The sequence below is a fragment of the Staurois parvus genome, unplaced genomic scaffold (assembly GCF_062004578.1).
Source record: "Staurois parvus isolate SC_StPar_1 unplaced genomic scaffold, SC_StPar_1.0 ptg000447l, whole genome shotgun sequence".
NCBI classification, from domain to species: domain Eukaryota; kingdom Metazoa; phylum Chordata; class Amphibia; order Anura; family Ranidae; genus Staurois; species Staurois parvus.
Genome location: NW_028318243.1, coordinates 1174132 through 1193219, shown reverse-complemented (window position 1 = coordinate 1193219; position 19088 = coordinate 1174132). Strand labels below are relative to the sequence as shown.

General features: G+C 50.5%; 1 protein-coding gene across 1 annotated transcript in view; it reads left to right on the top strand.

The window, feature by feature from the left end:
* Positions 1-2044: 2044 nt before the first annotated feature.
* The window catches only part of LOC149453593 (ecto-ADP-ribosyltransferase 5-like), a 49997-nt gene continuing 32953 nt past the window's right edge, over positions 2045-19088 (top strand). Inside the window, exons 1-3 of the mRNA XM_089688159.1 lie at positions 2045-2250; positions 11973-12060; positions 15885-15988. Coding sequence (XP_089544285.1) covers positions 2245-2250; positions 11973-12060; positions 15885-15988 — 198 coding nt within the window. The 5' untranslated portion in view covers positions 2045-2244. The remainder of the gene's footprint in view (positions 2251-11972; positions 12061-15884; positions 15989-19088) is intronic.

Below are 19088 nucleotides of genomic sequence, written 5' to 3'. Positions count from 1 at the left end.
ATTGGCCATCGACATTGCCCCACTAACGGTGTGAATAGAATCTGAAGGGCAGAGTGAGATGAGACGTGTGGCAGTGATGGAGCAATAGAAGGGTTAATTTGGAGGGCAGAGAGGTATGTGACACTTGTGGGGCAATAATGGGGCAGTGGGAGGCTTAATCTGGGGGGCCAGGCAATATGTGACTTTTGTGGGGTGGTGATGGGGCAATGGAAGGGTTAATAAACAGAGCAGAGCAATGTCCAATTCTTGTGTATTGGGGCAATGGGAGGGTTAATCTGGAGGATAGAGCAATGTGTAACACTTTTCGGGCAGTAAAATGGTTAATAACGGGGGCAGAGCGATGTGCGATTTTTGTACGGTGGTGATATCGCAATGGAAGGGTTAATCCCGGGGGCAGAGCGATGTGCGATTTTTCTACAGCAGTGATGTGGCAATGGAAGGGTTAATTCTAAGGGCAGAGCGATGTTCGATTAGTGTACAGCGGTGATATGGCCATGGAAGGGTTAATCCTGGGGGCAGAGCGATGTGCGATTTGTGTACAGCGGTGATATGGCAATGGAAGGGTTAATTCTAAGGGCAGAGCGATGTGTGATTTTTGTACAGCGGTGATGTGGCAATGGACGGGTTAATCCTGGGGGCAGAGCGATGTGCGATTTTTGTACAACGGTGGTAATGAAGGGTTAATCCTGGGGGCAGAGCGATGTGCGATTTTTGTACAACGGTGGTAATGAAGGGTTAATCCTGAGGGCAGAGCGATGTGCGATTTTGTACAGCGGGGGTGTGGTATTGATAGGGTTAATCCTGGGGGCAGAGCGATGTGCGATTTTTGTACAACAGTGGTAATGAAGGGTTAATCCTGAGGGCAGAGCGATGTGCGATTTTTGTACAGCAGTGATATGGCAATGGAAGGGTTAATCCTGATGGCAGAGCGATGTGCGATTTTTGTACACCGGTGATATGGCAATGGAAGGGTTAATCCTGATGGCAGAGCGATGTGCGATTTTTGTACACCGGTGATATGGCAATGGAAGGGTTAATCCCGGGGGCAGAGCTATGTGCGATTTTTGTACGGCGGTGATATGGCAATGGAAGGGTTAATCCCGGGGGCAGAGCGATGTGCGATTTTTGTACGGAGGTGATATGGCAATGGAAGGGTTAATCCTGATGGCAGAGCGATGTGCGATTTTTGTACAACGGTGGTAATGAAGGGTTAATCCTGGGGGCAGAGCGATGTGCGATTTTTGTACAGAGGTGATATGGCAATGGAAGGGTTAGTCCTGAGGGCAGAGCGATGTGCGATTTTTGTATAGCGGTGATGTAGCACTGGAAGGGTTAATCTTGAGGGCAGAGTGATGTGTGGTTTTTGTACAGCGGTGATGTGGCAATGGAAGGGTTAATCCCGGGGGCAGAGCGATGTGCGATTTTTGTACAGCGGTGGTGTGGTATTGATAGGGTTAATCCTGAAGGGCAGAGCGATGTGCGATTTTTGTACAGCGGTGGTGTGGTATTGATAGGGTTAATCCCGAGGCAGAGCGATGTGCGATTTTTGTACAGCGGTGATGTGGCAATGGAAGGGTTAATCCTGGGGGCAGAGCGATGTGTGATTTTTGGACAGTGGTGATATGGCAATGGAAGTGTTAATCCCGGGGGCAGAGCGATGTGCGATTTTTGTACGGCGGTGATATGGCAATGGAAGGGTTAATCCCGGGGCAGAGCGATGTGCGATTTTTGTACAGCGGTGATATGGCAATGGAAGGGTTAATCCCGGGGCAGAGCGATGTGCGATTTTTTTACAGCGGTGATGTGGCAATGGAAGTGTTAATCCCGGGGCAGAGCGATGTGCGATTTTTGTACGGCGGTGATATGGCAATGGAAGGGTTAATCCCGGGGGCAGAGCGATGTGCGATTTTTGTACGGCGGTGATATGGCAATGGAAGGGTTAATCCCGGGGGCAGAGCGATGTGCGATTTTTGTACGGCGGTGATATGGCAATGGAAGGGTTAATCCCGGGGGCAGAGCGATGTGCGATTCTCTGCCAGCAGTGGAAGGGTTAATCGGCGTGTGTCGTAGTTGGAGGTTTCTCTGACACTTCCCTGATCCGCTTCCTCTTCTCTCTCTTGTATACAGGAAGACGAAACTCTAAGTCAGAAAACTCCTCAAGGAATCCGTACAAGGACCCCCCCCACCGCCATCCCCGGGGAGGACGAGGCGTGGTGAGACGCACAGCTGACACTCCAGGCCTGCATGTCGGTGAGTGTGAGAATGCCCGGGGTGGGTGACATGACACACACACATTGTGTATACAGCACAGCTCTCATAGACTCAGGACTGGGACTAGTAAGTGCACAAACACCGTCCCCGCCTCCGCACGCACCGCACCCCGCCGCACTCCTCATCACATTTCACATCCAGTCCGAAATATTACATCTACTGTCTGGAGAGGATCCAATGTGACCATCAGTGATGGGCCCAACACCTCCCCCCCGTTCGGTTCGCGGTCGAACATTCAGACATACCAAAAGTTTGACCGTGAAGTTCAATCTGGGACAGTTTACTGAGCGGCATCTTCCTGCGTCTGAGTCTGTGGTGCGATCCCGCTCAGTTATTGAAATATCCCATGAGTTCTATGATGTGGTCACGCCGTATTTTAGTAGTGAAAACATTCATCCGTGTCTCAGCTGTCAGAGGGGTTCCCCGCTGACGGCTGAATGTCAAAAGAATTGTCAGCATTGCCCAGAAATTAAAACATTTTTAAAAACTTACCAAGCCCTTTGGGTCTGGTATGGATTTTGAGGGGCACCCCCACACCAAAATTTTTTTTTCAAAAATGGTGTGGGGATCCCCCCAAAATCTATACCAGACCCTTATCCGAGCATGCAATCAGGGAGGTCAAGAAAGGGAGGGGGAACAAGCGAGCGCCCCCTCCCCCTCCTGAACCATACCAGACTACATGCACTGAACATGAGGGGGGTACTTTGGGGCAGGGGTATGACGGGAGTCACTTTGGGAGGGGGGTTCATGGAACCCAGCTCACGTTGGAGAGGTCTCAGCTCCCCATATCCCTCTTATGTGTAAGTCACCCTGTGCCTGTTAGGGGTAAAGGGTGATCTGTCCTAATATTGGGGTGGGGGGTTGTTCATTGTTTGGCGTTGTGTGGTTGCATCCCATTGTTCTATTGTTTGTCTTGCTTGGGAGCAAACTATTATGGGATGTTTGTGTATTGGCTTGGTGGGGGTGTCTCCAGCAGCACTCCCTCCTGATGGGACTGTCTGTTGGTGTGTCTCTTGTTACTAAATGTAGATTGCCCTGCCCTGTGTCATTATGCAGGGAGGGGGGATTGTCCCCTGAGTGTCCACTGACGCCTGGCCCTACTGCGCCTACCAACACCTAGCCCACTCCACCTCCAGACGCTGGGCCTTCACCACCTCCACTCATACCAACCCCCGGCTCAACTTGACCTAAAGACTTGAACCCTTGTTGAAAGCCACCACACCAAGAGACTCCTCTACACCCCAGACTTTCACCACTCAACCGTCCATCCACACCTGATCCCCTCCCCGTTCTCTCCTAAACTCCAGCCACCAGAAGACATATCGACGAGATACGCCTCTGCCCGCTGGACTATCGACAACCAAGCCTCCCACTACTCCTATCTGCCCTCTGCACCTCCCCAAAATGCCTCTTCCACTCCTCCTTCTCATTTTCCTCTCCTCCGTTCCCAAAATCCATTCACTATATCCCTCTGCTCCTCCCAAACAATTTTATATTGTGTCCTCACTGCTTCTTTCACCCCTCTACGGCACCCACCACCTCCTCCTATTACTCCACTCTCCCACTGACCCGAACACCTCCACTAGTAGTTTCTCACGCTCCTGCACATCCCGCTCCCATGCCACCTTTCTCACCCTTCTCCTCCTCCTAACCGCGGGGGACATCTCTCCGAATCCTGGCCCTCCACCACCTCCCTCACCCACACAACACCCTCCTGCCTCCACGTCCTGCCGCAACCCCCGTAACTTAGTATCTGTCCCCCTGCTCCCTAAAATCTCCCCCCAGTTTTCATGTGCACTCCTGAACGCCCGATCGGTGTGCAACAAGCTTACCGCCATCCACGACCTCTTTGTTTCCCGCTCCCTCAACCTTCTAGCGATCACAGAAACCTGGATCCAGGCCACTGACTCTACCTCCCCTGCAGACCTCTCCTACGGAGGTCTCACCTGGACCCATTCACCCAGGCCTAATGGTCGTAAAGGTGGTGGGGTTGGTCTGCTCCTGTCACCACAGAGCACCTTCCGAGTCCTCCCAAACCCCCCCTGCCTATCCTTCTCCTCCTTCAAGGCCCACTGCGTCCGACTATTCTCCCCAACCCCCCTGAAGATTGCTGTGATATACCGGCCTCCTGGATCCATATCCCGCTTCCTGGATGACTTCTCCTCCTGGCTACCCTTCTTCCTCTCCTCTGAGCTACCCACCATCATCCTTGGGGATTTCAACATCCCTGTCAACCTCAACAACCCGGACACAGCCCGTCTCCTCCACTTCACCTCCTCCTTTGCACTTGCACAGTGCATACAATCTACCACCCACTCCAACGGTAATATCCTTGATCTTGTCTTCTCCAACCGCTGCGCTCCCCACAACCTCACTAACACCCCCTTCCCTCTCTCTGACCACAACCTGATTACCTTCTCTATCTCCTCGTCCTCCAACGCCTACCCCTCCAAATGTCACACTACTACCAGCCGTAACCTCCGCAACCTTAACCCTGCCTCCCTCCACTCTGCAGCTGATCAACTCCATGACCGCATCCTCCCCCTGTCCTGTCCCGGCTTGGCTATGACTGCCTACAACAACACGCTGTCAGCAGCCCTTGACTCACTAGCGCCTTTAACCACACGCAACATCAGACCCCAACAGCTCCAGCCCTGGCAGACTGATCACACCAAAACCCTCAAACGACACAGTTGTGCCCTGGAAAGACTATGGCGCAAAACCAAATCCCAACAAGCCTTCACCCGCTACAAATCTGCCTTCCGCACCTACACCTCCTCCCTCCACGCAGCCAAACAAGCCTACTTCCTGACCCTCATCAAGACCCTCTCCTCCAACCCTCGCCGACTCTTCTCCACCTTCAACTCTCTACTCTCTCTGCCCCCACCTCCACCCAGCACCTCACTCACTGCCCTTGAGATTGCCAATCACTTCAAAAACAAGATTGACACAATTCGCAAGGACATCGCCGCAACTCACACGCCCTCTCAACCCGTCCCCTCTCACACAGCTACCCCCTCATCCCCCCTCCCCCTCGACATAACCCGCAGGGACTTCGTCGCTGCTCAAACTCCCTCCAATCCCGTTCCCCCTCACTCAACTACCCCCTCATCACCCCTCTCCCACGGCCCCACCACTGCTCTGACCTCCACTTCCACCCAACCCTACATTCCTCATACTGAAGCCCCCCCAACACTCCGCACCTTTGACCTTACTACCATCGAGGAAGTCTCCAAGATCCTCTCTGATGCCCGCCTCACCACCTGCCCCCTCGACCCTATCCCCTCACAACTCCTACGACCTCCCTCCCCCTCCATCCTACGGTCCCTCACCCACATCTTTAATCTCTCCCTCTCCTCCGGCACTTTCCCCTCCCCTCTGAAGCATGCACACATCACCCCCATACTTAAAAAGCCCTCCCTGGACCCCAATGACCCGAACAACCTCAGACCCATCTCCCTGCTCCCATTTACATCCAAACTCCTCGAGCGCCTAGTCTACACCCGCCTAAGCTCTCACCTCAACGACAACAACCTCCTCCATCCCCTACAGTCTGGCTTCCGTCCCCTACACTCCACCGAAACTGCCTTACTCAAACTCTCCAACGACCTGCTAACCGCCAAAACGAATGGCCACTATTCAGTGCTCCTACTCCTTGACCTTTCTGCGGCCTTCGACACAGTTGACCACCCCCTCCTCCTCAAACAACTACACTCCCTCGGCCTCAGAGATTCTGCTCTCTCCTGACTCTCATCCTACCTGTCACAACGCTCTTTCAGCGTTACCTATAATGCTACCACCTCCCCCTCACTCCCCCTCTCTGTTGGGGTCCCTCAAGGCTCTGTCCTCGGGCCCCTTCTCTTCTCAATCTACACCTCCTCCCTTGGCCAACTCATACACTCTCACGGCTTCAACTACCACCTCTATGCCGACGGCATGCAAATCTATCTCTCTACCCCCCACCTCACCCCCTTGGTCTCTGCCCAAATCACACACCTACTGAGCGACATATCAGACTGGATGTCGCTCCACTTCCTTAAACTGAACCTCTCCAAGACCGAGTTTCTTGTCTTCCCCCCAGCCCGGTCACCACCCCCCATTGACTTCTCCGTCACATCCAACAACCCCACCATCAAACCCGCCCCGCAGGCCAGAGTACTTGGTGTCATTCTGGACTCCAACCTATCCTTCCAGCCCCAAGTCCAATCTTTAACAAACTCATGCAGACTCCACCTCCGCAACATGCAGACTCCACCTCCGCAACATCGCCAAAATCTGCACGTTCCTAACCCCAGAAACCACTAAGCAGCTCATCCACTCCCTCATCATATCACGTCTGGACTACTGCAACTCCCTCCTCACTGGCCTGCCTCGTCGCTGGCTATCCCCGCTTCAGTCCATCCTGAATACGGCTGCCAGACTCATTCACCTTTCCAAACGCTCCATCTCCGACACCCCCCTCTGCCAATCCCTCCTCTGGCCTCCACTCAGTGTCCTCCACCCCCCTCTGCCAATCCCTCCACTGGCTTCCGATTGCCCCCCCCAAAGCACCTTGTCTCCATGTTGATGGGGACAACGGTCTCTTCCCCACATCCCTGGCCAGTAGTTGTGGGGGTTTGCGGGCGGGGGGCTTATCAGAATCTGGAAGTCCTCTATAACAAGGGGGTCCCCAGATCCCCCCCCCCCCATGTGAATGACTATGGGATACCGCTACCTATTCACAATATTGAACAACATACATATTGACAAGTCCTTTATTAACCCCTCACCCTCTGGAGGATTTACTCCCCTTCCTGACCAGGCCATTTTTCACATTACTGCGCCGCATTACTTTAACTGACAATTGCGCGGTCATGCAACTCCGCACCCAAATGAAATTTAAGGCCTTTTTTTCCCACAAATTGAGCTTTCTTTCAGAGGTATTTGATCGCCTGTGTGTTTGGGGGTTTTTTTTCACTATAAAAAAAATCAATATTTTTTTAACTTTTTGCTATTAAATCTCTCCAGTAAAAAAAAAAATAAAACTCAAATTTCCTCATAAATTTACACCAAAATGTATTCTGCTCCATGTCTTTGCTAAAAAAAAAAAAACAATATGTGTAAATTAATTGGTTTACGTGAAAGTTATAGTGTTGTTCACAAATGGCGGTATAGATACTGGGATTGTTATTAGTAATGGCGGCGATCAGTGACTTATAGCGGACATTCTGACACTGGGGGGAACTGCCTTGGTGTCACTGACATCCCCAGTGACACCAATACAGTGATCAGTGCTAAAAAAAGCACTGACACTACTAATGGCACTGAGCAGGAAGGGGTTAACACGGGGCAATCAAAGGGTTAACTGTGTGCTGGGCGTGTTTTACCAGGGGTCTGGGTGCTTCAGTGTAATCACACTACTCTGGATGGCTGTGCTGTGCAGTGTGCCCGAGCTGACAGGGATGAGGACTGTTAGTAAACAAAACAGTCCTCCTCCCAATTGGTGATCGTCGGAAATCACTGAGCGCCGGCTCGTAATTACCAGCCGCGGCCATGAATGGCAGTATTTCTGCTATAGGGCAGATGGGAAGCGGTTACAAAACAAAAAAAAGTCCCCTGAAGTAGATCCAATGTCAATCACGATGCCCGCCGCCACTGCCGACCAAAAAAGAAAAAGAAAAAAACCGCTCTGCTGTCGACACTGATTCCTGCCGTCTGACAGCTGCGCCGGGGTGACAATTTTTAAATACTGTGAAGACGTCACAAGGGTTACCCCAGCCCCTTGTGACATCATCATGCACTGTGATTGGCCAAAGCATTGCACCTGACCTGTGGTCAGGTGAATTGCTTTGGCCAATCACAATACACTGTCAGGGTGCAGTGCATTGTGGTACATGGCGGGCAAACAGCCCGCCAAATGCCCTTACTGTTCTTGTGTTCAGCAAACACACAAATGGCCTGCGTTTGAGTCAAACTTCCTTTCACTTCTGTTCACCCATCACTAGTGCCGACCTGTGTCCCGGGAGCAGCCAACCTGTGTCCTGGGAACAGCCAGTCTGTGTCCCGGGAGCAGCCAACCTGTGTCCTGGGAACAGCCGATCTGTGTCCCGGGAGCAGCCAACCTGTGTCCCGGGAACAGCCAGTCTGTGTCCCTGGAACAACCAATCTGTGTCCCGGGAGCAGCCGACCTGTGTCCTGGGAACAGCCGATCTGTGTCCCAGGAGCAGCCAACCTGTGTCCCGGGAACAGCCAGTCTGTGTCCCTGGAACAACCAATCTGTGTCCCAGGAGCAGCCAACCTGTGTCCCGGGAGCAGCCAGTCTGTGTCCCTGGAACAACCAATCTGTGTCCCGGGAGCAGCCAACCTGTGTCCCGGGAGCAGCCAACCTGTGTCCCGGGAGCAGCCAGTCTTTGTCCCGGGAGCAGCCAGTCTGTGTCCCTGGAGCAGCCAACCTGTGTCCCGGGAGCAGCCAGTCTTTGTCCCGGGAGCAGCCAGTCTGTGTCCCTGGAACAGCCAACCTGTGTCCCTGGGGCGGCCCATCTGTGTCCCGGGAGCAGCCAGTCTATGTCCCTGGAGCAGGCAGTCTATGTCCCGGGAGCGGCCAACCTGTGTCCCTGGAGCGGCCAACCTGTGTCCCTGGAGCGGCCAGTCTGTGTCCCTGGAGCGGCCAATCTGTGTTCCAGGAGCAGCCAGTCTGTATCCCTGGAGCGGCCAACCTGTGTCCCGGGGGTGGCCCATCTGTGTCCCTGGAGCGGCCAATCTGTGTTCCGGGAGCAGCCAGTCTGTGTCCCGGGAGCGGCCAACCTGTGTCCCGGGAGCGGCCCATCTGTGTCCCTGGAGCATAGGATGGAACCCTGACCCTGACCAAAGGCGGACTGACCATTTGGAAACTAGGGCACTGCCCGAGGGCCCGGGGTCAGTAGGGGACCCCATGAGATGCCCCTGGTACCTTTTTCATAGGCTTTTTTGAGTTTGGGCAAGGACACAGGGGCCCCATGATCCCCTATTGCCCGGGGGCCCCATGAGTTGTCAGTCTGCCCCTGACCCCGGATCCTTCACAGGGTCAGGTTTAGTTATCTGTAGGGTTATTGTGGGTGGAGTCCATGACTTCATGTGTGGTCTCCCTGACATCATTCCTAACTCTGCCCCCCATGGGAATTGTAGGCCTTGCACCCCACCTGTGTTTATTTTGCTCCCCCATGGAGTGTCCACACTGACCTGTTTGTGCTGCACCTCCCTCTGATCTGTTCTTCATTATATAAAGTGTAAGAGCTCAGAAGGGGAACCCCTCGTAATTGTCCCAGAAGGTGCAAAGACCTAGGAACTCAGCACAGGGATGGTGGGAACCCCTCATAATGGACACATCAGTGTACAGACCCGGGAACTCAGCACAGGGATGGTGGGAACCCCTCATAATGGGCACAGCTGGTGTACAGACTCGGGAACTCAGCACAGGGATGGTGGGAACCCTTCATAATGGAAATAATGGTTGGCCAGCCAGGAAGCAGAACCCCCATATGTAATGGTCATGTATGGCTACCCCCAATGTGTATGTAATATTACAAGCCTCCACAGAGGTGTAGCAGCCAGACCTCCACAGTAACATGTGATCTGCATCAAGACTGATAATAAACATTTTATATTATTTATTTATTTTTGTTTTATACAAAAAGGTCAAATTGTGAAATCTTGCAGACAAACCTGATACATTCTCCTATTCAGCCAGCAGGTGGCGCCATCGGCTCCTTTTCCATCCCTACAATGTCATGAAAGGAATACAAATGATTCAACACTTCATACAGCAGTGAATGTGACTTGGACCGAACATTCACAGGTGGTGAATCCATCGCTTTCATGTCAAATACATGCACAGGGAGGGTTCATCTGCAGGTAATGCTGGGACCTGTAGTTCTTAACTTTTGGGGGGTCACATTTAGAAAAAGTGAAGGGCTGCATGTCCCAGCATGAACCCCTGAGATCTGATGTCCCCTCCCCCTCCCATCCTTCTGCGGGTGTCATCGGTCCTTCCTGGATGAGTCTGTGCCCGGATCCCTCCTGACATGTGGATTCATCCCCGACACCCGACTAGACTGAGACTCTCATGCAGTTCCCTTCCCTCTCAGCAGGGGGCTGATGTACAGGTGATTCTGATATAAGTGGGACTCTGATGGGGACCTTGATGTAAGGGGGCACTCTGATGTAAAGTGAACTTTGATGAGGTCTCTGATGAAAGGGGGGACTCTGCTGGGGACCCTGATGAAAGTGGGGTCTCTGATGAAAGGGGGGCCTCTGATGTTTGTGGGACTCTGATGGGGACCCTGATGTAAGGGGGAACTAAGATGTAAACTGAACTTTGATGGGGACTCTGATGAAAGGGGGGACTCAGATAGGGACCTTGATGTAAGGGGGCACTCTGATGTAAAGTGAACTTTGATGGGGTCTCTGCTGAAGGGGGGACTCTAATGGAGACTCTGATGTAAGTGGGGACTGTGATGTGAGAGTGAATTCTGATGTTTTTGGGACTCTGATCAGGACCTTGATGTAAGTGGGAACTCTGATGTAAGGGTGAATTCTGTTGTTTGTTGGACTCTTATGGGGACTCTGATGTAAGTGAGACTCTGATGGGGACCCTGATGTAAGGGTGACTCTGATGAAAGGGATGACTCTGATGGGAACCCTGATGTAAGAGGGGTCTCTGATGTAAGAGTGAATTCTGATGTTTGTGGGACTCTGATGGGTACCCTGATGTAAGGGGGGACTCTAATGAAAGGGAGGACTCTGATGGGGACCCTGATGTAAGGGGGGGGGGCTCTTATATAAAGGGAACTTTGATGGGAACCCTGATGTAAGGGATACCTGTGATGTAAGAGGGACTCTGATGTAAGGGTGAATTATGATGTTTGTGGGACTCTGATAGGGACCCTGATGTAAGGGGGTACTCTGATGTAAAGGGAAATTTGGTGGGAACTCTGATGAAAGGGGTAACTCTGATGTAAAGGGAAATTTGGTGGGAACTCTGATGAAAGGGGGGACTCTGATGTAAGGGATAATTCTGATGTAAGGGCTTTCTGATGGGGACCCTGATGTAAGAGATAACTCTGAAGGAAGGGAGGACCCTGATGAAAGTAAGGGATAACTCTGATGGAGCTTCTGTTTAAAGAGGGACTCTGAGACCCTGATGTAAGAGATAACTCTGATGTAAGGGGTGACTCTATTGGGGACACTGATGTAGGGGGGGGGCTCTTATATAAAGGGAACTTTGATGGGAACCCTGATGTAAGGGATACCTGTGATGTAAGAGGGACTCTGATGTAAGGTAGGATTCTGGTGTACAGGGAACTTTTATGGGGACCCTGATTTAAGGGGGGACTCTCATGAAAGGGATAACTTTGATGTATGGGGGAACTCTGATGTGAGGGGGACTCTGATGTATGGGGGAACTCTGATGTGAGGGGGACTCTGATGTAAGAGGTGAGGGGTTTTTCTGTCCGGTGAATATCTGTAAAATATACAATGTGGCTCCTGTACTGAGCAGTTGAGGGCCCCCCGGGGTCATGTCAGCCTCACTGTAGATTTCACCTGAGATCCCGGATCAGCTGTCTCAGAGGCGGGTCTGAGCTCAGGCTGCCAGCCAATCATCATGCAGGAGTACTATGAACACACCCAGGATCTATGTAGTGGGATGTAGATTGGCCGCTCCTCACCTGTTCTGTCCTCTGCAGGATATCGGGGAGATCCTCCTACAGACAATGATTCTGCTCTTCATCACCTCCATCTCCGTGTATCCAGAACTAGTGGGCTTCACCGCAGGTAAGAGAACAACCAGGACGTGGTGTGTGTGGCCGGGCTTTATACTGCGACCTCATTATTGTGTGTGGCCGGGCTTTATACCAGGACTCGTTATTGTGTGTGGCCGGGCTTTATACTGCGACCTCATTATTGTGTGTGACCGGGCTTTATACCAGGACTCGTTATTGTGTGTGGCCGGGCTTTATACTGCAACTTTATTATTGTGTGTGGCCGGGCTTTATACTGCAACTTCATTATTGTGTGTGGCCGGGCTTTATACCAGGACTCGTTATTGTGTGTGGCCGGGCTTTATACCAGGACTTGTTATTGTGTGTGGCCGGGCTTTATACCAGGACTCGTTATTGTGTGTGGCCGGGCTTTATACTGCAACTTCATTATTGTGTGTGCCCGGGCTTTATACCAGGACTCGTTATTTTGTGTGGCCGGGCTTTATACTGTGACCTCATTATTGTGTGTGGCCGGGCTTTATACCAGGACTCATAATTGTGTGTGGCCGGGCTTTATACCAGGACTCGTTATTGTGTGTGGCCGGGCTTTATACCAGGACTCGTTATTGTGTGTGGCCGGGCTTTATACCAGGACTCGTTATTGTGTGTGGCCGGGCTTTATACCAGGACTCATAATTGTGTGTGGCCGGGCTTTATACCAGGACTCATTATTGTGTGTGGCCGGGCTTTATACCAGGACTCGTTATTGTGTGTGGCCGGGCTTTATACCAGGACTCGTTATTGTGTGGGGGGGATGGCAATGGGTTTTTATTGCTGCTAATGAGGGGATTCCTCCTCTTCCTTCTGTCAGTGACACCACAGGAAGTGAGGGGAAAGTTCCCAAAGTGAAGGCCAATCCCAGGAACAGGAGTCCTTGTTAGGAGATCTTCCTTCTTTCCTCTCCTGTGCCGGGGAAACCGGACAACAGAAACACCGACAGGGCCCATCCACACCGTGACCGTGCGTTGGGGTCCTTTCACACCGTGACCGTGCGTTGGGGTCCTTTCACACCGTGACCGTGCGTTGGGGTCCTTTCACACCGTGACCGTGCGTTGGGGTCCTTTCACACCGTGACCGTGCGTTCGGGTCTTTTCACACCGTGACCGTGCGTTGGAATCCTTTCACACCGTGACCGTGCGTTGGGGTCCTTTCACACCGTGACCGTGCGTTGGGGTCCTTTCACACCGTGACCGTGCGTTGGGGTCCTTTCACACCGTGACCGTGCGTTGGGGTCCTTTCACACCGTGACCGTGCGTTGGGGTCCTTTCACACCGTGACCGTGCGTTGGGGTCCTTTCACACCGTGACCGTGCGTTCGGGTCTTTTCACACCGTGACCGTGCGTTGGAGTCCTTTCACACCGTGACCGTGCGTTGGGGTCCTTTCACACCGTGACCGTGCGTTGGGGTCCTTTCACACCGTGACCGTGCGTTGGGGTCCTTTCACACCGTGACCGTGCGTTGGGGTCCTTTCACACCGTGACCGTGCGTTGGGGTCCTTTCACACCGTGACCGTGCGTTCGGGTCTTTTCACACCGTGACCGTGCGTTCGGGTCTTTTCACACCGTGACCGTGCGTTCGGGTCTTTTCACATGGGCGGTCCGTTTTTTGTCATCTGTTCAGTCACGTTTTTTCCAAGGAAAAAATGGATCAACTCATGTCAGTGTTTCATCAGTTTACAACCATTTGTTTACATCCAATACAAAACCAGACAGTATGTCCGTTTACATCCGTTTTTTTTTTTCGTCTGTGTACATCCATTCACATCCATTTACATACAGTTTTCATCTGTTTTTCACCTGTTTTCATCCATTTACATACATTTTTATCAGTTTACATACATTTTTCATCAATTTACATTCTTTTACATACATTTTTCATCCGTTTACATCTGTTTTTCATCTGTTTAAATTTTTTAGCCATTTACATATTTTTTCATCCGTTTACATCCGGTTTTCATCTGTTTACATACACTTTTCATCTGTTTACATACATTTGTCATCCGTTTACATCCGTTTTTCATCTGTTTACATCCTTTTTCATCGTTTTTTGATCTGTTTACATACGTTTACATAGTTTTTCGTCCCTTTCTGTGTTTTTTTTTTTGTTTTTTTGTTTTTTACGGAAGAAAAATAGAGTTTTCTTCCATTAAAAAAATAGATGTCAAAGAATGCGGACAATAGCGGATGTAAACAGATGATCATGCAATGGATACAATAATAACCCACAGCACTGGTGTCACTGAGTGCAGTAGTAATTCCCAGCATTGGTATTAATGTACACAATAATAACCACCAGCACTGAAATCAGTGGATGTAATTATAACCCTCAACATTGGTGTCAGTGAATACAACAATTGCCCCCAGCATTGTGTCAGTGAGTGCAATAATAACCCCCAGCATTGGTGTCAGTGAGTGCAGTAATAACCCCCAGCATTGGTGTCAGTGAGTGCAGTAATAACCCCCAGCATTGTGTCAGTGAGTGCAATAATAACCCCCAGCATTGGTGTCAGTGAGTGCAATAATAACCCCCAGCATTGGTGTCAGTGAGTGCAATAATAACCCCCAGCATTGGTGTCAGTGAGTGCAATAATAACCCCCAGCATTGGTGTCAGTGAGTGCAATAATAACCCCCAGCATTGGTGTCAGTGAGTGCAATAATAACCCCCAGCATTGGTGTCAGTGAGTGCAATAATAACCCTCAGCATTGGTGTCAGTGAGTGCAGTACTAATCCCCAGCATTGGTGTCAGTGAGTGCAGTACTAATCCCCAGCATTGGTGTCAGTGAGTGCAATAATAATTCCCAGCATTGGTGTCAGTGAGTGCAGTACTAATCCCCAGCATTGGTGTCAGTGAGTGCAATAATAACCCCTTGCATTGGTGTCAGTGAGTGCAATAATAATTCCCAGCATTGGTGTCAGTGAGTGCAATAATAACCCCCAGCATTGGTGTCAGTGAGTGCAATAATAACCCCCAGCATTGGTGTCAGTGAGTGCAATAATAACCCCCAGCATTGGTGTCAGTGAGTGCAGTAATAATCCCCAGCATTGGTGTCAGTGAGTGCAATAATAACCCCCAGCATTGTGTCAGTGAGTGCAGTAATAATCCCCAGCATTGGTGTCAGTGAGTGCAATAATAATCCCCAGCATTGGTGTCAGTGAGTGCAATAATAACCCCCAGCATTGGTGTCAGTGAGTGCAATAATAACCCCCAGCATTGGTGTCAGTGAGTGCAATAATAACCCCCAGCATTGGTGTCAATGCACACAACAATACCTTCTAGCACTGGTGTCAATGAGTGTAGTAGTAACTCCCAGCATTGGTGTCAGTGGACACAATAGTAACCCCAGTGAACATAATAACAACCCCCAGCAATGGTGTCAGTACTATTATCACCCCTTCCCCCATCCAGTTAAGCCCCACATTGGTGGTCAGTGGCAACAAAAGTTAAGCCCTTACTTGTATGTGAACCTAAAACTGATTTTTGTAGTTCTATTGCGTCACTAAAACTGAACCGGACGAACTTCACTCCCCGTATACCCAGCTGAAGGAGTAGCAGCCGATTGCTGGACGGACCATCAGGCTCCCCATGGAGTACCTACACTCCAGCTGTAACATTTGCAGCAATTATTTGCACACATTTGGAGCATTGTGGGATCACGTGACACCAATCTCTGCTACAGTGTAGCCAACGCCATAGGGAGCCATTCGTTCCATTTGTTGTGTGAACAGTCGCTACTCCCAGTAGTTCATTTCTAGCTGTAGCCGTGCAACTTGGATTGTGAAAAATAATTGCTGCCAGGAGAGAGACTTATGAAGGAGGAGTGTCCTCTGTTTTCCAGATTACTATGATCCTGAATACAAGGAAAAAACCTCAGGCGGGAAGATGGAGGCCAAAACCAAAAGGATGACAGGAGGAGGACAGAGCTACAACCTATGGCCGGAGGTAAAACCACAAAGTGTAATGCAGGCCATACACGGGTCAAATTCTGAATGATTTTTAGTCCAGAAATTGAAAACGTCATTCACTTGGTAATCCGATGGCGCCATCAATGTTTTCGAAAATCGACCGACCGAGTCATAAAGTTCCCCCCATATATCAAGCAAAACTTCTGTTCCTTCCAGGTCATGGCTGATGAGCGTATTCTTTTTGGAAAAACGATCGTACGATTTGACCAACATTGAGTCGAAAATCGGTCGTTTTTAATGAATTTTCCAACGTGCCCGATCGCCGAAAAGGGGAGGAGCTATAAAAATCGGCCGGTGCCATTGACCCACTAACAGAGCAAAAATCAGCCAATTATTCACAAAAAATCGGTTGAATTTTGACCCATGTATGGCCGGCCTAAGTCTCCATGTACACGTTTTAATAACACTGCGTAAGATGCGTTAAAAAAGTAAGTTGTTCAGCGTTTCTGCATTAGTGTTTAGCCGCGGTTTTTTGCCATTTTTTAGCATCTTTTACACAAAAAAATAAAATGTTTGCTCAAAAAATGCCCCAAAACGCTGTTTTGCTGCCTTTTTTCCGCGTTGACCAGCGTTAAAGTGCTTTTACAGCTACAAAAACTCCTCTAGAAACCCACTAGTTCTGGGTTTTGTTTCCAGCTGATTAATGCAGGCCATACACGGGTCAAATCCGATCAATTTTTCGTCCAGAAATCGGAAACGTTGTTCGCTCGGTAATCCGATGGTGCCATCAATGATTTTGAAAATCAGCCGACCGAGTCATAAAGTTCACCCCATATAACAGGCAAAACTTCTGTTCCTTCCAGGTCACGGCTCATGCACATAGTCTTTTCAGAAAAACGATCGTACGATTTGACCATCATTGAGTCAAAAATTTTCCAATGTGCCCAATCACCGAAAAGGGGAGGAACCACGAAAATCGGCCGGTGCCATTGACCCACTAACAGAGCGAAAATCGTCCGATTATTCACAAAAAAATGGTCAAATTTCAACCAATGTATGACCGGCCTTTTGCGTTTTTTTGCCATTTTTAGCATCTTTTACACAAAAGATTGCCCAAAAACGCCCTAGCACAAATTCCCTTCTCCCATCCCCCCCAAATCCCCCCTCCTAGCACAAATCCTCTTCTCCCATCCCCCCTCCCAATACAACCCCTCCCAGCACAAATCATTTTCCTCCCACTTCAAATTCCCCCTCCCAGCAGAAATATTTGCCCCCTCATCTTTTCTTCCAGTTAAGACCCTCTCTTTCCAAAAATCCCAGCAAAAATCCCCCCCAAAATACAAATCTCCCCTCCTAGCACAAATCTTCCAGCTCTCAAATTTCCCCTACGAGCTCAGATCCTCTCCTCCCCACTCCAAAGCCCCCTTCCAGCACAAATCCCCCCCCCCCCCCATTCATTCCTACTAGAACAAATTCACATCCTAAAAAACCCCTCCTAACACAAATCCCCTCTATAACATGAATTTGTTTAGCACAAACCCCCAAATCCCCCTCCTAGCACAAATCCTCTTCTCCCATCCCCCCAAACCCCCCTCCTAGTATGAATCTTCTTCTCCCACTACCCCCCCCCCAAATCCCCCTCCTAGCACAAATCCTCTTCTTCAATCCCCCCTCCTAGTATGAATCTTTCTCCCACTACCTCCCCCCCAAATCACCCCTCCTAGCATGAATCCTCCTCTTCTCCCATTCACCCCCAAATCCCCCCTCCTAGCATGAATCCTCCTCTTCTCCCATTCACCCCCAAATCCCCCCTCCTAGCACAAATCCTCCTCTTCTCCCATTCACCCCCAAATCCCCCTCCTAGCACGAATCCTCCTCTTCTCCCATTCACCCCCAAATCCCCCCTCCTAGCACGAATCCTCCTCTTCTCCCATTCACCCCCAAATCCCCCCTCCTAGCACAAATCCTCCTCTTCTCCCATACACCCCCAAATCCCCCCTCCTAGCACGAATCCTCCTCTTCTCCCATTCACCCCCAAATCCCCCCTCCTAGCACGAATCCTCCTCTTCTCCCATTCACCCCCAAATCCCCCCTCCTAGCACGAATCCTCCTCTTCTCCCATCCCCCCTCCCAATACAACCCTTCTCCCATCCCCCCTCCTATCACAAATCTTCTCCTATCCCTCCTCCTCCAAATCACCACTGCTAGTACACTCCTTATGCCCTGCTGTGCCCTGAAATCTCCCTCCCAACACAGATCTCCTCCCCGCAATCTCCTTGCCGCACCCCCGACCTCACATGATCCCACAGTGCCCAGGGAAGCTGCCCCTCCTGCCCAGCCCTTGTCCCGGCCCTGCTGGGACAAATTCAGGTCTCTTATCTATAGCACCGCACTGGTAGCCACCCGTCCTGAACAGGTGTAGAAAGACAAGGGATGGTCTCATCAGTATGCCTCTGCTCCTCCTTGTCCAAACAGCAGGCTGGGGGCGGGCCGATGACCAAACCTAATTGCAGTTGAATAAAGTGAGGTCACTAACTTGGCTGTGCCGTCTTAAAGGGGTATCTAGAGGAGATCAACTGATCAGAGTTCCATATATTCTGGCCAGCAGATGGAATTCTCTGACTCTGGAGAGATTTACTCTTACTTCCTGTTGTGTCTCTGGGACAGGAAGTGAAGGGATATCCCCCTTAATGCGCACAGACGGTAAAAAGTAAACCTCAAGCGAGGTCTTAACCCTGTCTCATATGTATCCAAAACTAATGCTTAAAAAGTCTTGGCCTCAGATATATGTTAACCAGTTCCTGCCCGTAGGACATCACATGACATCCTCCCTCTTGTCCTGGTGTCATGGGGACAGGAAGTGAGGGAAAATCTCCTCATTGGTATCATAGACTTAATTAAAAACCTGAAACAACTTTAAAATGTTCCCCATTTAGAAGAAATAAATAAGAAAAACATTTTTGGGTTAACCACTTGCCACCCGGCCATTTCTGACATTTCTCTAATACAAGAAATCTACTTTTTGCTGGGAAAATTACCTAGAACCCCTTAACCAGGATACCAGGATGAATCCTGCAGCTGCAGCCAATCGCTTTTGCTGCCCAAATATCGTTTGGTATACAAAATTGCAACAGCCA